Consider the following 19837-nt stretch of genomic DNA (forward strand, 5'->3'; position numbering starts at 1 on the left):
GTCTTTCACAATGTAAGAAATTATTTGTTTTAAGTATTCTCACATATTCATGACTTTAAGGTCTAGTTATCAATGTAGCAAGAACCAGGACTCTATTACTAGTGCTGAGTATATTAGTTATTATAATTACATTATTTGCCATATTGTTCTCTAAGTGTATTGGCAATACAGATTCATCCTACACATTGTTTACTTTTTGTTCAAAAACAGTATGACTAACGCTATAGTTACACAATTTGGTGTTGAAGAGACATCATAAGAACCACTACTGCACCTGCAAACAATAGTCAATCCGCTCGAGGATAGTGGAGAAGTTTGGCCTGTCTTCAGGTTGGTGTTGCCAGCTCTGCGTCATTATCCGATAGCTGTTACACACACACACACACACACACACACACACACACAAACACAAACAAACACACACAAAAGTTGACTCATTAAAATTTTGTGTTTTGTTTGTTTCCTCATTACTGGATTTTCTCCCTAACCAAGCCAGCCTATTTACTGTGTGGGTGATTGTCTTTGGATAGCTGAGAGCCAAACTAGAGTGAAAGGCACCCAACTGAGATTTGATTTAATCAAGCCTGTTTTTTTTAACAGCTAATTACAATTTTCATTTCGGGTGCACACCTCTATTTTCCATTGCATCCATTGCATCAAGACTGGAGGTGTTATTTGAAGGTTGATTAATTTCAATGTGGAACTTAAATCTGATCAGACAATTCTAAACATGCCTCTGTAGCTTTGTCCTATATTAGGTGAGACTTTGCATTATTAATTATGAATCAATGCCTCAGCTGATTAAGTTACAATTGTATACAAATGAGAGGATTGATGGAGGCAGAGTGAAGGGATGGTCACTGAAAAAAAGCACAAAAAAACAAGAAGATCCCAAATGTGTTGTGTAATGGTAGCAGGATATTTGGGCAGGATATGACATGGTTTATTATTGTTGTGGTGGTTGGTCCTGCAGTGATACCCGAAAGGGTTGCACTTCCAAAACCAGTTTATGCCCGCCTCACCACACTCAACACACATACTGTTTGACTATACAGTATACAGTTGCAGAACAGTAATTATTTATAATCTCGCTATCAAATGTTACCAAGATTACTGTATGATTTGTTCCCTTTTAAGTCTGGTTCCTCTCAAGGTTTCTTCCTCATGACTTCTCATGGACTTTTTCCTTGCCACTGTCATCTCTAGTTTGTTCTTTAGGGAGTTAAATCTGCATCCAGATTTCTGTAAAACTGCTTTGTGACAACGTCTACTGTGAAAAGCATATTAAATTGACCTGATATTCCTACAGTTATTGCATATATTTAACAGATCACTGCAGAGGATAGAGAATAGACTGTTCATGTCATGTGTGCATGTTTACTGTGTCATGAATAAGACCTTCTATATAAAACATAGTGACAAGGCCACTCACACTGGTCCTGGGCAGTTTTTTGGAGGATCCATCCTGCCTCCATTAGTGACGAAATCCAGAACCTCCTGATTACTACGGCTGGGGTATGGCATATATCCCATTGAGAAGATTTCCCACAGCAGCACACCAAAAGACCTGAGCCATGTAATCAGAGAAAGAGTCATTAGAGCAACTAGAAGTATGAATATCGAAATGAAAAAAAAAAAACAAAAACAGAGAAGTCTGGGGAAAAAAAATATTTTTAAAAGACACTATTTTTTTTTTTTTTTTTTTACCATGTATCAGTTTTGGAGGTAAATATTCCTTCCATAAAGGCCTCTGGAGGCATCCATTTAACTGGCAGCATAGCACGGCCTCCTTTCCTGTAGTAGCTGGCTCTGTGGAGACACATAAACACACACACATTAGATTTTTCATCCATACACAGACGTCTACGCCTCCAGCATCCAAGCAGAGCAGCGCAGTGACTGATTAACTGCGCTCTAAAATCACAGACAAAAGCGAGAGAATGAGAAAGTGTGTGAGAGAGAGGAAGAGGCCAATGGGAAGAAGGTAAAATATGTGACTGTAGTCATGGAAACATGCACATATTCATCACTAAGACAGTAGTCAAATGTGGAAAAAGAAAAGTCGTATTTAAATACAATTGTTTCAACAAGTAGACCGGTGTCTTTTCAGACCATGTTCTCATTAAAGTCTCATTAAACTGCACTTGACAGTAGTGTTGCCACCTCACAGCTTCAGGCTTCAGTTCTATCCTAAGCTCAGGTTACTGCTTGAGTTGCGCATGTCTTTCCATTTCTGTGTGGGCTTCATTTGGGTTTCCTCTGACCTTCAGGAAACATGGTAGGTGAGTTGGCTAAGATAACTTGCCACTAGGTGTAAATGAATGTGTGAATGTCTATGTGATGCACTGACATCCATTCCAGGGTATATTCCCAACTCACTTCCGGTATTCCCAAGATACCCTCCAGATCCACTGTGACCCTGACCGGTGTCTTATCTCTCCAGATAAATCTCTGCTACTGAACAACAATGAATGAATGACGTGTATTTGGACTATAAATATATGTACAGACTCAAATCTCTGGATATTTTTCATCAGTAAGCTTCTACAGAAATCATTTTCTAATGCTATTTATAGTCCATGTTATGACATTATTTTTGATGTGACATAATGAGTCTGAATGCCAAAAGAAATCTGTTTCCTGTGATTACGTTGGTTACTGGCATTGTGTTTGCCATTTTCTTAATATGAGTTGTGTTTGATGTGCTAAGCTATATTTCTTAGCCTTTAACTGTGTACATCAACAAAAACTTCCACTAGTTCATAGGTTTTAAAAGCCAGGCCTTGACATAATGAATAAACTAACTAAATTATAAATAAAAAACTTGTAACATTTCATCCATAAAACTGCAAATTATGCACTTGTCATGTGAATAGCATTTTAAATGAGACAATAAAAGCAGTATTTTAATTGTGTTACAGTACTGTGCAAAAGTTTTAGGTACATGCAAAGAAATGCAGTAGAGCAAAGATCAAAATAATGAAATCTTGAAGTCTTCAAAATAATGAAATTAAATGTTTCTACATTTAAAAAAAAAAATACCGTAAAGAGCAGTAAACAGTAGTAAATTAAACAAAGTCAATATTTGGTGTGAAAAAAATAATTAAATAAAAATAGTAGTCTCTGGTACAATTATTGCTTTTTTAAGGTAATGAGCTGTAAGTTTTATTGAGCATCTTTCAGAACCAGACACGGTTCTTCTAGAGACTTTGACTGTCGCACTTGCTTCTTATTTTTGCAAAAAAACCAACAACCTTCATTGTGTTTTTTTGTCTGAAAAGTGGTCTCTTATGTAATTGTCACGTATCAAGAAACTCTGGACTCCACTTCCCATCAGCCACTGCACTGCACTAACTGTCACATGACCACCTGCACCTGATTCACGTTTTGTTAATGAGCACTCGTGTATATATAGTCCTTGTCTGCACTGTTTGCTGGTCTTTTGTTGTCGTAGACGCTCGTTGTTCATGTCTTGGTGTTTTGTTTCATGCCACAGTAGTTTTCCAAGTTGTGTTCGTGGCTTTGTTTCCTAGTACGTTTGTTTCAATAAATGTTATTATCTGCACCTGCTTCTGGCTCAACCTCGATTCGTGACAGAACGAAAGACCCACTATCAGAAGCAGCAGATCACCACGATGGACGCCTGGTTTGCAGCATATGCGGAGTGGTATTTAGGACTACTGGAGCAGGGAAGAAGGACAGATGAACTGCTCGCTCAGAATAACCGCATGCTAGGCCTGCCGCAGCTGGACAGACCATGCACCAGGCCACACCCGGCATTTGTAAGGGACTACGCCATGACACGCCAACAGGAGGGGGAATTTTTGGTCGGGGCTGAGACCAACTCCCACCCTCCCTCCCCTATTATGGATCTCGCTCAGCCATCATGCTCCGCCGAGGACGTCGCTCCGCTTTCATGCCCCGCCGAGGACGTCGCTCCGCCTCCCTGCTCGGCTGAGGACGTCGCTCCGCCTCCCTGCTCGGCTGAGGTCGTCGCTCCGCCTCCCTGCTCGGCTGAGGTCGTCGCTCCGCCTCCCTGCTCGGCTGAGGTCGTCGCTCCTTTTCTTTGCTTCTCTCAGTATGTCGCTCCCCCTTCCTGCTCCACGGAGGACATCGTTCCCCCCTCATGCTCCGCAGAGAGCATCGTTCCTCCCTTGGGCCTCGCGGAGAACCTCGCTCCCCCCTTGAGTCTCATGGAGAACATCGCTCCCCTCTCCTGTCCCGTGGAGGACGTCGCCCCGCTTTCATGTTCAGCTGAGGAAGTATTTTAGCCTCCCTGTGCCGCTGTGGAAGACGCCTGGCCTCCTGGTTTTGCTGGGGACATGTTTTCCAGGGGGCCAGGACCACCCGATGGAGGACGTATAATTTTGGGCGCTCCGGAAGTAGCGCCCTTGGGGGAGGGTTCTGTCATGTATCAAGAAACTCTGGACTCCACTTCCCATCAGCCACTGCACTGCACTAGCTGTCACATGACCACCTGCACCTGATTCACGTTTTGTTAATGTGTGTGTGTGTGTGTGTGTGTATGTGTGTATATATATAGTCCTTGTCTACACTGTTTGCTTGTCTTTCGTTGTCTTAGACTCTGGTTGTTTATGTCTCGGTGTTTTGTTTCATGCCACAGTTATTCCACGTTGTCTTGGTGTCTTTGTTTCTTAGTACGTTTATTTCAATAAATGTCATTATCTGCACTTGCTTCTGGCTCAACCTCGATTCGTGGCAGTAATATGCTGCTTTCTTTAATGTTTGGGAATCCAAAATGTTTTTTGTACTGATAATGTAGAAGTCATAAAATAAAAAATCTATAATAAGTTTGTACTAAAAAAAATAGGGTGCCTAAAACTTTTGCACAGTACTGTATATGAAAAGAAAAAGTATTGGGTGTGGTATTGACAATACATTTTCTGAGTAAAATGTATTTGATTTTTATTACTTCAACAAAAGATTTTTTTTAAAAAATTATTCCTTAATTTAATGATCTGTTGGCGATGCTACTTCCAGTCTTTTACTAGCTAAAAAGCTGAATTTAGCATAATACCAGCAGATTGCTTTCATTTCAATTCATACCAATGGCTTATGTAAAAGACTGACTTGAGAGAGGAAAGCTTGCTATTGTAATGAGTCACACATATCCTAACTGATAAGTGTGCATTCAAAGTGGATTACGATTCAATTTCCACAAGCTTATAATTCTACTAGGTGAGCCACATTGAAAGTAGCTCCTAAAAGCAAGTCACAGAGAGTCTCAATCACTTTTCCTGTTTCTGCACGGCTCTTATCTGAGATGCGCTCCTGTATCAGATCTGTTCACGATAACTTGGCTCAGCTTACCTGAAGAGTGAGGAAAAAGAAAAAGAGACTTTGGGGAAATGTGCACAGAATGCGCCTGATGGTTACCGTGTCCTTAAGCACTGATGGGACAGAATGGAGGTAAACTAGTTATCACGAAAGGGCCCTGAGAGCCAGAGACCTATTGCCTCCTCTCTTCCAAACAAAGACATTTACACTCCTGATATAAATCAGAGAATTGCCAGCCTTATCATGTCTTTGTGCTGCAGGAGCTGATGTGTGGCCCTTTGAGATAACTGACAGCCACTCCAACTCTGAGACATCACTCTACTACGGCTTTACATATATATCATCCTTGTGTAATCCTGCTCATGGGAGAACGACATATCTCGTTCCAAGTCAAAAAATGGGACAATCCTCGCTAAAATGGAAAGGGAAATTTGCAAAGCATGGGCAGAGCTCTCAACTATATATTGCTATAGGAATCTAGACTTTGATTAGATTTATCCCTCATATCAAACTTTAACTGAATGGCGAGTAGAGGTTGCTTTATGAATAGTGTCTAAAACTGGTGCTCTTGTTATGTTAGGTATTTGTGTTCCTGCAAATCAATACTTTAGAAACCAATACTTTAGAATTTTTTAGAATTCCTTTTTCCTTAGCTTTATGTAGCACTTTTCTAGCACTTTACAATTTATGGCAGGGAAATCTCCGCAGCCACCACCAGTGTGTAGCATCCACCTGGATGATGCAACGGCAGCCATAGTGTGCCAAAACACTAGCTATTGGTGGAGAGGAGAGTGATGCAGCCAATTCAGGGATAGAGATTATTAGGGGGCCATGATAGATAAGGGCCAATGGGGGATTTTTTATGACCACCTCAGTTTAACGTCTCATCCAAAAGACAGTGCTGTTTTTATAGTATCATGTCCCAGTCACTGTACTCAGGCCTTAGAACCCACACAGACCACAGGGTGAGCACTCCCTTCTGACCTCCCTAATACCACTTGCAACATCAACCTTAGTTTTGCCCAGGAGGTCTCCCATCCAGATACTGGCCAGGCTCAACACTACTTAGCTTCAGTGGGAAACCAGGTGAGAGCTACAGGGTGATATGGCTCTGGGCATTTAATCTAATGACACATTTCTATCCTGATTGGAGAGGTCTCTTCCAGGATGACCCCACCCCCATCCACAGGGCACAAGAGCTTAATGTATGATTAGTTATTAATGATTAAATCATATGCTAACGCCTTCATACTCCACACATCTCAATCAAATCGAACATCTGTGGGAAATTTTGGACTGATGTGTTAGACATGGTCTACTGCCATCATCAAAACACCAGTCAAGGGAATATCTTTTGGACAAATGGTCTTAATCACTCCAGTACAGTTCCAGAGACTTGTAGAGTCATTGACAGACTGAAACAGGTTGCCATATAAAGCACTAAAAAGAGTTACCATGTGGTAGCAGGCAGAAATATATTCGTTTTAATCCTCTTAGAGCAAAGCAGTTTGCCAAGGCTAACAATTTTACTAATTAAAGCATGACACATATGCTTTATCCATTTATAGTTACATTTAACGTTGATAAACATCATAAACAAGCTAGTTCCTGCTATCACTTACATTTCAGCGGCTACTGTCACGCTTCTCTTACCAGCCTCACTTTTTTTTAAGTACAGTAATTAAGACACATAACTGAGAAACCGCAAAGTCATCTCTCCTAAAGGCTTCCTCATTACACTTTTAACTCTGAGTGTCGCAAAGCTCTGTCACTGGAAACGCCTTCCAAAAATTCTAAAATAACATCTCCCCATAAAAAACGTCACTATATCAGCAATTACACATATTTTTAGACATTGAACACTGGTACAGCTTAAAGGTTTGATTTACCAACAAACATCACTGTGAAAGACTGTGCAAAACAATTTTGACAATTCAAGTAGTTTTCCACAACAAAGCATAAAAAACTGTGCAAGCTGTATCAAATTTTTTTTTTTTTTAAAGCTGCAGCAAAATGGAGCATTTTTGGCCGCAACAATCAGAAGAAAAAAAAAATCATCAAAATCCTGCGTGGACTGGTCAAAACAGGTCCCAAAGTCTACATACATAGGGGAAATGAACATTATTTAGCAAAATGTCTTCCAAAATTGTTCATACTTAATTTATATTATTATTAATATTATTATTTTTCAGATAGCCTTTAAGAATGCCTTTGACAAAAGAAGAATGTATTGAAATCATTCTCATGGCTGGATCAGGAAGCTGTCGCTAGGTTGTGATGGACTTTAACAGGAAACATGGCAAGCACATCACACACGACACTGTTGCCAAGCTTATTAACAAATTCAAAAAGACTGGAAGTGTTGCAAGCCAACTGAGAAGTGGACGTCCACAACGAAGGCACAACTCCATACATTGTCCCCTATGTATGGAGACTATTGAGACACCCTTTAGAATAAGACAATTTAAAGCTTGAAATGAGTAAAAGCATTTAAAACCAGGCTGAATAATATTTTGTTGTGAAATGTCCATTATTAGCTGTCAAGTAAAGGTACTTCTGGGGATGTAGCAACTGCTCAAGGACTTTCGTAAAAATGTCCTGATTGTCTGGAAACTTTGTGTACTACATTTAATTTTCACTATGTCCACACTTATTACTGAAGTGCACTGCAATTACACTGTAGATTCTTCTTTATATACAGTATGTATGAAGTTTTGATGTTTGATCATGTGACACTGACACACCAGAATGTCATAACACAAACTTAAATCAACATAAAACTAACATACTTGGTTAGAATAAGACTCTAAATGTTTATGTAAGCAGCATGAATTTCTGTACAACCTACAACCTACTCTCATCCTCCAAGGTGTGATTTTATCATATGCAGACCATTAAAAGTTTTCACTCTCAATCAGATGTAAAACGTCACATATATTCAGTGGCATATAAAAATGTAACATTTATCTTATTAAAAAACAAAGCATACAGAATCTTACAGTTCCAAGGTTGCAATATGTTGTTCAATTTGTCTTTAAGTGAGCCTCATTAGTTTATGATTATGTATGATTACATAAAATTTTAAAGCAGTGTTCTGTTTATACATTGAGTGCAATATTAATTGCACCCTGGAGCGTGAGAGAACACATCAACAATTAACATTCCTTTCCAAAAATTGCATGGAAATAATAGAATTTTAAATTATATTTTGTTTTTCAATTAGTTATTCATTAAGTCACTCTCGTTTAAAGTTACCTGGGAACATTTGAGTGCTTCCACTGAAAATATAAAAGGTTTGGATGGGTGTATGTGAGGTTTTTTTTTTTTTCTAATATACTTCTGGCATTTAATGAATGTTCAGACTGAGAATTATTTAGATGAAGAAGATGCTTATTATTTATTGAATCAGTTAAATACTTGGATTCCAGATTCTCATCACTAAGCAACTGCAAATATGACAGGAGCAAATTCTTTTTGAAGGTCAAAAAAAAAAAAATATCCCAAATCGTGTAATATGACATATCACACTTGTTTTTGCATTTTTTTTCCCTAACTACCAGCCTATGTTTTTCATGAAATTCCATGGATTTAAAAAGCAGCCAAGCACTTCTACACCTCCTGGTCTACCAGGTCACAAGTTGGAGGGAAAGTGAGAAAAACAAATATTAAGCAGAGAGCAGTGGTGAAAAAGAAATGGTCTCGTTAGTGAGTGACGAATATTCCAAATGCTGCAATAGAACCAAAAATAATAACAGCTATCTTTGGGACATTTTTCTGGAGCAGCTCAAATTCTCTTCAATTTTTGCCTCCAAACACACACACACACACACACACACACACACACACACACACACACAGTGTTATCTCGTATCTCTCTTAACATATATATATATATATATATATATATATATATATATATATATATATATATATATATAGCAAAAAAAGAAACGTACCCTTTTTCAGGAGACTGTATTTTAAAGATAATTTAGTAGATCTTTATAATCTTTATCAGAAAGGGTTTAAACAATGTTTTTCATGCTTGTTCAATGAACCATTAACAATTATTGCACATGCACCTGTGGAACAGAAGAAGGCTTAGGGTGCCTGCTCACCTGCGTGAACATGCCATAAGTCTGCTACAGCGAGGCATGAAGACTGCAGATGTGGCCAGAGCAATAAACTACAATGTCTGTAATGTAAAATGCCTAAGACAGCGCTACAGGAAGACAGGAAAAGTAGCTGATCGTCCTTGCAGTGGCAAACCGCGTGTAACCATGTGTCCGCCCAGACGTGATCGAGAACTTGCAAATGCCTTGGTGGAAGAGTGGGGTAACATCTCACAGCAAGAACTGACAAATCTGGCCACACCAGATACTGACTGTTACTTTTGATATCGACCCCCCCTTTGTTCAGGGACTCATTATTCCATTTCTGTTCATCAAATGTCTGTGAAATTTGTTCAATTTATGTCTCAGTTGTTGAATATTTTTATGTTAATACAAATATTTACACATGTTAAGAAATTTGCTGAAAATAAAAGCAGTTGAATGTGAGAGGACGTTTCTTTTTTTTTGGCTGAGTATATATAGTGGTGGCTTAGCAGTTAAAGGCTCTGGGTTAATGATCAGAAGGTTGGGGGTTCAAGCCCCAGCACTGCCAAGCTGCCACTGTTGGGCACTTGAGCAAGGCCCTTAACCCTCTCTGCTCCAGGGATGCCGTATCATGGCTAACCCTGTGCATTGACCCCAACTTCCTGACATTCTTGGGTATGCAAAGAAAAGAATTTCACTGTGCTCTAATGTGTATGTGACCAATAAAGACTCATTATCATATATATATATATATATATAAAAACACTATGGCTAAATAGCTTAAATTCACTAATGTGTCTGATAGAACTCTTATTTCATTACATTTACATACTTTTATTCAAACCGACTTACAAATGAGAAAATACAAGCAAAATTATTTCAAGGTCTTGGATTTCTATAAGGCATTTGGTGATGGTCAGCATACCTGTAGATGTCTCTGGCCATGCCGAAGTCTCCGATTTTGGCCACTCTTCCTGGACCTTTACAGGTGAGTAAGCAGTTTCTCGCTGCAATGTCCCTGTGAAAGACAAACACAGCTTTATAGTTAAATGAAGGTCTTATAATAGAACCAGAGACAGTAACAACATAATTGTATTTCACTCTGGGTTTTAAATATTTACTCTTCACATCACTTGAGTGTGATTAGTTTGACTATTTCACAGACATGTTCACAAGTCCCTGAGGTTCAAGTCCAAGTCAAGTCTCAAGTCTCTGAGGTGGAGTCCAAGTCAAGTCTCAAGTCTTTGTTCTATTTTTAATAATAGTTCTTTAAGTTGGTTATTGTAATGAACAGTGTATGAGCCTAATAGTTTTAATATTTCAATTTTGAAATATTAAAACTAATTACTTATACAGAAAGTCTTGTTCATTTATTCAAAATTGTATAATAAAGCACACAATGTTTTACTTAAATCCTTCATTAAATTTTTATACACAATCAAAAAACTATTACTTTCAAACTATTAATAATGCTCACTAGGAACTTAAAGTCATTTTTATTGGAAATTCAGTTTGAAGCAATCTTACAGCATGACTAGCTTGATTACTCTCCCTTCAAAGTCCTTTTGGAGCATGATTTATACCATTTGGAACGCAGAGACTGTCACCACAAGAAAATAAACGTGCTGTGTATTTTGAGCTATTTGAGTTGCCATAGTTTGCTTAGTTCTCAAGCAACGATGGGTAAGGTAGTCTTCCAGTGAGCGCTGGCGGTAACAAAACCCCCATGTATAGATGCAATATAGATGCAATATAGATGCAATATATATATGCATTTTGTTGCTAATATGGGGGGGGCATGGCACATGGAAACATTTCTACATCTTGAAAATGTACAGCAAGCAAGCCCCTGACAGCTGTGTAACTTAATAATGTAGCTTATGAATAAATAATAATAATTCCTTAGATTCATATAACGCTTTTCTATGCACTCAAAGCGCTTTACATTGTATGGGGGGAACTCTTCATCACCATCAGTGTGTAGCATCAACCTGGATGATGCGACAACAGCCATAGTGCGCCAGAACACCTACCAAACATCAGCTATTGGTGGAGAGGAGAGTGATGTAGCCAATTCATTCTTTTACGAGAAATGTCCTGGGATTTTTAATGGCCACAGAGATTCAGGACCTCGGTTTAATGTCTCATCCGAAAGACGATGCTGTTTTTACAGTATAGAGTACCAGTCACTATACTGGGGCATTAGGACCCACACATACCACAGGGTGAGTGGTCAGGTACTGGATAGACTCAACTTAGCTTCAGTGGGAAACCAGGCGAGAGCTGCAGGGTGATATGGCTCTGGATGAACACGTGCCTTCAGATGCGTCATGCATGTATATAGTAATGCTGGTTTGGTGTGTATAGAGATGAATTGTTGTGCTGCAGCACATATTGGTAGGGAATGAATGCATGAGGACTGAATAGAAAAATGTGGTGTTTGATGCTGTCATGTGGGATAGTAAAGAGAGAATGTAATCAGGAATGCCAAACCAAAATAACTTTTTATTTGGTTTTTCAGGAGTCTCTGTCTTCAAGTCCAAATCAAGCCTCGAGTCAGTTGTTCAAGTGTCCAAGTCAAGTCACAAGTCATTTTTTTTTTTTTTTTTGCAACTTAAGTGCGGCTCGAGTCCAAGTCGCAGACTCAAGTTTCCATCTCTGCTATTTCTTACTACATTGCAAAAGAAAGATCGTTATCTTCTACTCACTGCATTCTCTAACTGTACATTGCTCTATAATCATATATTTGCAGATAGCTAACAATTGAGAGATTAAACATAAAGCTGATATTAGCTAGCCTTAGTTAATTCCTAATCTTTCAAATGTTAGCTAGTTATTGGCATTCAGCTAGTCTGCATCACTAGAGTTATTATCATGCTAGCTAACATTTGAGAGATTAGAAATCTGCTGTTAGTTAGCCTTAGATAATTCCTTATCACTCAAATGTTAGCTACCTATGGGAATTCAGCTAGTTTGTATCATCAGCGATATTAGCATGCTGAATAGCTAACATTTGAGAGGAACAAACCTGCTGTTAGTTAGCCTTAGCTAATTCCTAATGATTCAAATATTAGCTAGCCATTGGGATTCAGGTAGTTTGTAAGAGTTATGATCATGCTAGCTAACGTTTGAGAGATTAAACATCTGTAGTTAGTTTTAGCTACAGTAATTCCTAATCTCTCAAATGTTTGCTTGCTATTGGCATTCAGCTAGTCTGTATTGCTGGAGTTACAATGATGCTTACTAACATTTGAGAGATTAGGAATAAAACTGTTGATAGGCTTAGCGAATGTCTTCCACATTCCTTGGTGGAAAAAGGCACTACAATCAGTGTGTAATTTGAGGCAGATTTTTATTTTGTGAATCTTGTACTTTTGCTTTATTAGGCCTACTAAGTCAATTTAAGAGTTTATACTTTTCTACTTTAATTAGTGTGAAGGTGAAGGGAACTATGATGGGATTTTTATTTATTTTTAATTACTCATTCAGATGAGCTGTACTCATGCTGAGCTAATCTCATCAGCAAATAAGCAAGCAAAAACCAGTCACCTGAATGATGAAATGATGACAGCCTCAAGAAATGAACTGCAAAATTCAGTAATTTTCATAAGGATTATACTAGTAAAGCAAGGCTTTGAAAATTTGTGAAAAATTAAATGTGATAGTGTGGCAGTGGAATAATACTGTATTTTCATGCTCTATCATACACTTTTTCCACAAAAATTGAAGTAATATTATCCATAGTTGCTATCCAAGTGTATACTGATAGTTTTAATTAAACAAATGTTCTATATGTAAATAATACATCATAAGCAACAGGTGACATGGTATACTATTATAGGAAAATAATCAATGACAGGAAACAAGTTATCCTTCCCATCACTTACATTATAGCAGCTATAAACAGTATATCCAATCACCAACATTCATCTCTCTCTCTCTCTCTCTCTCTCTCTCTCTCTCTCTTTTCTTTCTCTCTCTTATCGAGAATATTTAAAGACCATTTAAAAAAATAGTATTTAAGTTGTTTGTTTTTTTTTAAATAAATAATATTATTATTAATATTTTACATTTGACTGTTACATGCTGACACTGGAGACTCCTTCTATAAATGTTAAATAAAATGTTCTCCTTACATAAATATTAAATATTAACCATAGCAATTTATCAATGATCATAGTAATTTTTGTTAACGAACATTTTAAAATATGTTTGTTGTTAGGCCAGTCCCTGAGAATTAATTGTTATAGAAATAGATGATGCTTAAAATTAGTACATTAATATAAACCAGTGATTTGCCATTCAGCCAGCACTACTCAATGCTGCAGACATATAAAAACAATTCACACCTTCTGATCCCCCACTGGTGTATACCTTTTTGGTATATTTTCCATACCACTTATCCTACACAGGGTCGTGGGGGAGGCTGGAGCCTTTCCCAGTGAACTCAGGTCACAAGGAGTGGGGGCAACCTGGAGAGCAAGGCACAATCGCACATACATTCACACACTATGGACAATTTTTTTTAAATGCCAATCAACCTGCAGTGCATGTTTTTGGACTGGGAGAGGAAACCCCCAAAACATGGGGAAAACATGCAAGTTCTGCACACACAGGGCAGAGTGGGACTCAAACCCCCAGCCCCAGAGGTGTGATGCAAACGTGCTAACCACTAAGCCACAGCACCTACCACATGTTTGGTTTATTAAATTTGCTGTCTTTCATTCTGCTGTCAACTTTTGTCACCTCAATAATCATTCTCAGCACAGTTGGTGCAGTAGAAAAATGTATTGTCAATTTTCAAATGCACTGTTATTGAGAAACAAAAACTTGTACAGCATATACAGTCTGTAAATCTCTATGGACTCCACACGTGTGAATGTAGGCACGGTGATGGCAGAGCAGTGGTTGAAATAAGTCTGTAAATAAAGCTGTTTGTGTCTCACTTCTCCTCCACATTAGCCAGATTAATGATTTGACTGTACATGTAGTGTAAATGAGCTCTAATTGGACTCGTTTGTCACGGTCCCTTGAGCAAGGGTGTGGAGATGAAGTGGAACTTCTGCATCAGCTAGAAAGGACCGTCTCATGCTGAGAGAATAAAGGTGACTGAGAGGAACACATTTGCTGAGTCTATGAAGTAACAAAGAAGCCATCTGCTAGACATGGACTGGCAGCGTGTGTGAGTGTGTGTTATACCTGTGAATGAACTGATTCTCTTCTAGGTACTGGCAGCCACGTGCTATATCTCTGGCAATGTTCAGAAGGTCCACCATAGTCAGACTGGAAGGATGCTCCTAAGAAGGAAAAATAAATAAATTTTGAAGCAAAAAAGAAAACAGGGAAACTTAACAGATGGTCTAGCAGTAAGACTCGCATAAAAACATATGGCATAATTAAGGATAAGACTAACCAACCAAGTAGGGGCTACAAGTGTGTGTTTGTATGTGTGCTCACCAGCCTGGGTCTAGTCTCCCTAAGAAATGTTTTGAGGTCTCCTCCAGCCATCAGCTCCAGCAAAATGAATCGAGGAAGAGCCTGTAAACTCACTCCTATACACCGGACAATGTTCTGATGGCTGAATTTACTGCCAAAGGAAATGGGGTTCAAGAAAACATAGAAAAGGAATATTGTGTGTATTTGGACACATATGTGTGTTTTTGAGAGTATGCTTACCTGATTATGAGTGCTTCCATCAGAAAGTCTAGTTCATCCTGCTCAGAGCACACCTCAGGAAGTGTCTGATTAGAAACACAAATGCCAACGGAAATCACCTCAGAATACTACCACCCACTGTCTTTCACGCAGTGTCTTTCAGTTCTACATAAATGAGTATTGTAGAAAATATTTTGAAAAGGAAGAGTAGAGTTTTGCATATAATGCAAGCTTACCTTCACAGCTACCTGCATGGGACTGGGTTCTCCTGGTATTCCTACAGCCAGACCCTCATAGACCTCTCCAAAGGCTCCATGACCCAAACCCCTACACACACCATATGCATTACAGCTTTTCTATATAGTTGGATTCTACCAGATTTACAGTGGCACTTGTATAAACAATATTTGAATAAATAAAAAAATCAAATAAATGTTAGCTAAACATCAACTATGTTTCTATAACAACCAAACCTTAAGAGCTCACTTGTTAAAAATTCAAAACTAGTGACTGGAATCTCAGAAACTACCAAAGATCCCTTGGGCAAGGATTTTAATCCTCAACTGCCAAAGACAGGCCTTACCATTTATTTCCTTGCACTTTCTTGCATCCATCTTACCCCGCACCTATGAATGAACTGATTTTCTTCTAGCTACTACAAGCCACAGGCTATATATCTATTTATGTTGAGAAGGCCCACCTTAACTTCCTTGCAAAGTGGTTAATATAAAGGAAGCATGTTGTTGGACTGTACACAAGTTCAATGTTAGCTGACCTTGTGAGCGAAATGTTACGGCGCGGTACTTCCTTAAGGTCATTAACAGAGGCCGTCTTTCCAGCGAAGCAGTAGTTGGGGTTGTAATCAGTCATGATGGTTGATGCTCTCAGCTTACTCAGCTTGCAGTCTGGACTCTGAAGCTCCAGCTGAATGGACTGCAGCTCAGTGTGCTTGCGCCTGTACACTGTACACACAAACAATCCCAAGATAGCAAGTGAGTGATGGCCAGTCATTGGCCTGGAAAGGTGCAGACAAATCATCAAAATTTGCAGACCACAGCCCCAAGTCATGTTTGACAAGTGTTATCTAATCAGAAGGTATCTTTATACTGTAGGTAGGTTGTATTCCTGGGCAGCATTTGCACACTCCAGAGATAAAGAGAGGTCCAAAAGGTAAGCAGCCACCCAATAGGGTTCCTTATTCTGACCTAATAAGACATCACTCATACCCTTCTCTAGGTTGGCAATCCAACAATGTTGGTTTCCAGTCCAGAGTTCTATGACTATAATATTCAAACCATAATCTGGTTGTGGTTTTACAGTATTAAAATAATACTGCCCCACAGCTCCTGGGCTTGGGGTTCAATCAGACCTTGGGCTACTGTCTTGGTGCCAAGTTTAGCATGTTCTCCTCATGTCCTCCAGGTTCTCAAGTTTCCTCCTATCTTGTCAAATCATTCAGGTAGGTGGATTGTCTATGCTAAACTGCCCCTAGGTGTGCATAGTGTCCTGAAATGGACTGGTGTCACATCCAGGGTTTATTCCAGTCTTCCTGGTGTAGGCTCCATGACCCTGACCGTGATAAAGCAGTTACTGAAGATGCATAAATGAATAAAAGTGATACTGCTGCCCAGTGAGATTACTAAGGCATCTGCCTTTAGAAAAAAGAAACTTATATCTCAAATGACACGGATCAAAACTTACAGCTGGACCACTTTTGAGCAAAAAAACTAAAATGGCATACAACAATTATTTATGGTTGGTTTTAAGTGGACCATGTGGGTACTTGATGGCTTAGTGGTTATGGTTCCGAGGTGATAATTCGAGATTTCATGTCTGCCAGATAACCTCTACTGGACACATAAGCTCTAATTCCCAACTGCTCAGCTCAGCTCAGCTGTAAGTCATTTTGGATAAAAACATCTGCCATGTAAATGCATGTAAAAGTGTGTGATATATTATTTGAATAGCTCATGTAAGGCCACATATACTGTTGCCAATATTAAAAATAGCAACTTAAATGAAAGACAGGGGAAGACAGATACATTAGCATAACTAATGTACAAAACTATACAGACTTGTAAACACCTTGACACAAATGTGTAAACAAAAAGATGCAAGCATTGTGTGTGCACACCTTCACATTCATCCACATACTGGAAGCTTGGTGGCCCTGACCCTCAGCTGTAAACACATTAGCGCTAGCTGCAAAACGGATTTATTCACAGTTTCGTAATGGACGAGGCTTGTCAGAGGACGGCTAACTGGCCATCCGTCATCACTCTGTTTCATTCATCAATGGCTGATCGCTACTCTTCGCCGTGTGGACAGCGCTGGTGGATGTGATGTCTGGTGTGATGGCTCAATGTGTGTGAATGTGTGATAAGGCTGTGCTGAAACACACATCTGCACACATACACACACCAATATGATGCAGTGCGAGAGAGGCCATTAGTGCAGATCCACCTGACACACAGCTGCACTCATTAAAAACAAGAGCTTGTGCAGAGATGCCATGTGCAATCATTTTTATTTTTTGGGCTTGTTAGTGATTTTGTCCGCGTGTATATGTGTGAATATCCGAGTGTGCTATTTATCCGCTTCCTTCTTGGACATTTATGTATCCTCCTAGTTCAGAACTGAAATGTTTTTTTTGTTTTCTTAGATATCCTCAGACACTGCACATATTTGTACTTATAGAAGATGAAAAAGAAGATGATCCTTCTGAAGTTCTGAAGCTTGAGCCCCTGGATATCCATTTGCTATTTCAAGTGCATCCTGAGATTCAAGATTTCCATGACTTCTGCAATAAAAAGCTTTAAAACCTTTGTCATGCATCACAAAAACTCTGAGTATGCATCCTACATTCAAGTGACATTTAGGAAACATGTAAAACTCATTTTTACATTACATGATTTTTGTACCAGTCATCATTCAAATTAAGAAAATGCAGATTTAACCTTCCTGACAAGCTATTCTTGCTGATTATTCAGTGAACAGTCATTTGCACTTGTGATTCACCTTCCTGCCACAGTGAATAATCTCACCTGGATTCTCTAGAGACTTGGAGTTAACCAAAAACTGCTATAACATTTTAAATATCTTGATTTTTTTTTTCACAATATTTGTCTTTTTTACATATATAATGTAAAAATAATTTACATAACCCTACAATCCAGTGTTTACTCAGAAGAGGATATCTTCTTCATTCTGTCTCAGGATGTTTTTCAGGAAGTCACTGTCACCTCTGGTAGATTGAAACCCAGATTTCTGTAAACAGCTTTGTCTACAGATAACAGCACTATACAAACAAACTGAATTGAATTAGATTGCAACTTACTGATCATCACTCCAGACACTGCTAGCAACAGAGCTGCAATGAGTGCTGAGGTTCCTACAGAGAGCCCCAATGCCAGGTGAGAGAGAGAGGGCTGAAGGAGCACCGATGTATCTGAAACTACACACACACACACACACACACACACATACACACATGGTTGGTCTAGAGCCACTTTAGCCTCTGCTGCACCACTGTGCTACCCAACTGTCTATCAAGCTATCTATATTTTATGAATATTTACACATTCAAATGGCAATGAAAGGACATTGGCATGTTTAAGGTCCAAATTTCTGTAAAATGTTTTCCTAAAACTTTGGTAAATCTTGTCGTCCAATGAGGGGAATGGAATCATTAAAAATGGGTCATTTATAGCATATTTTCCTGTGATTTCAAATAATCTATCAAATTTCTAATCCATCCATCCATCTTCCATCCCGTGCACAGGGTCATGGGGAACCTGCAGCCTATAGCAGGGAACTTAGTGCACAAGGCAGGGGACACTTTGGATGGGGTGCTATCCCATCGCAGGGCACACACACCACAGACAATTTGGAAATGCCAATCAACCTACAATGAATGTCTTTGGACTGAGGGAGGAAACCAGCGTACCCAGAGTAAGCCTCCAAAGCACAGGGAAAACAGGCAAACTCCAGAGGTGGGATTAGAACCCCCAACCCCGAAGGTGCAAGGCAAACATGCTAACCACTAAGTCACTGTGTCTTCAATTTTTAATCAAAACTTTATAATACTAAGAAAATATTTGTGCTACAGTTATATTACATCCAAGTAGATATTTACTGTAGTTTCTGTGTCTGAATCTCAAATCATCAAATGACAAAAGTCATTAAGACTATCGAATGAGTTTAAAAATGTATTGAAGACTTCTGATTGAGGAGTGAGTCAGAAATAAAATACTTTTATGATTTTATAGTTCATATTTTTCATTTTTGGATTATTTCAAATTCTATTTTAATTTCATATTTAAATGAAAGTTCTTTGTGCTTCTCTCCCCATTTATCATGTGATGTACATTTTTTGATTGTCCCCGTTTCTTCCTCTTCCTTTTTTTTTATTGATTCCAGTACATTTAGTTATTTATCTATTTCCTATTTAACTCATGTACCATCAATTTTCCTCATCATATGTGCTACATTATTACTAGATGGCCATGTATCATTTACCAGGCTGTATCTAATGCATCACTGACTGATCACTTCCTTTTTTTTGTTATAGTCTAGGAATAGTATTACATTATTAAAGCCAACAGATGTCAGTGAGACTACAGATGGGCAGGTCAATTTCAGAGAGAGTTTCATTGTCAAGAATAATAAAGCTCAAAATCATGGAAGCAAATGTCTATATCTATATGAAGTATAGCTTTATTAATGTTGTGGGATTACCAGCAATGAGCTGTACTTCTTATACTCAAGCAATATCAGCCAAATATAATAGA

General features: G+C 38.7%; 1 protein-coding gene across 1 annotated transcript in view; it reads right to left on the reverse strand.

The window, feature by feature from the left end:
• Window positions 1-19837, reverse strand: part of alk (ALK receptor tyrosine kinase) — a 226464-nt gene that overhangs the window by 2278 nt on the left and 204349 nt on the right. Inside the window, exons 17-26 of the mRNA XM_053632582.1 lie at window positions 18385-18501; window positions 15823-16009; window positions 15284-15374; window positions 15069-15133; window positions 14850-14979; window positions 14592-14689; window positions 10318-10410; window positions 1708-1809; window positions 1433-1567; window positions 275-365 (exon numbers count right to left, since the gene is read on the reverse strand). Of these exons, the coding sequence (XP_053488557.1) occupies window positions 275-365; window positions 1433-1567; window positions 1708-1809; window positions 10318-10410; window positions 14592-14689; window positions 14850-14979; window positions 15069-15133; window positions 15284-15374; window positions 15823-16009; window positions 18385-18501 (1109 nt within the window). The remainder of the gene's footprint in view (window positions 1-274; window positions 366-1432; window positions 1568-1707; window positions 1810-10317; window positions 10411-14591; window positions 14690-14849; window positions 14980-15068; window positions 15134-15283; window positions 15375-15822; window positions 16010-18384; window positions 18502-19837) is intronic.

This window comes from Ictalurus furcatus, chromosome 9 (assembly GCF_023375685.1).
Source record: "Ictalurus furcatus strain D&B chromosome 9, Billie_1.0, whole genome shotgun sequence".
In the NCBI taxonomy this organism is placed as follows: domain Eukaryota; kingdom Metazoa; phylum Chordata; class Actinopteri; order Siluriformes; family Ictaluridae; genus Ictalurus; species Ictalurus furcatus.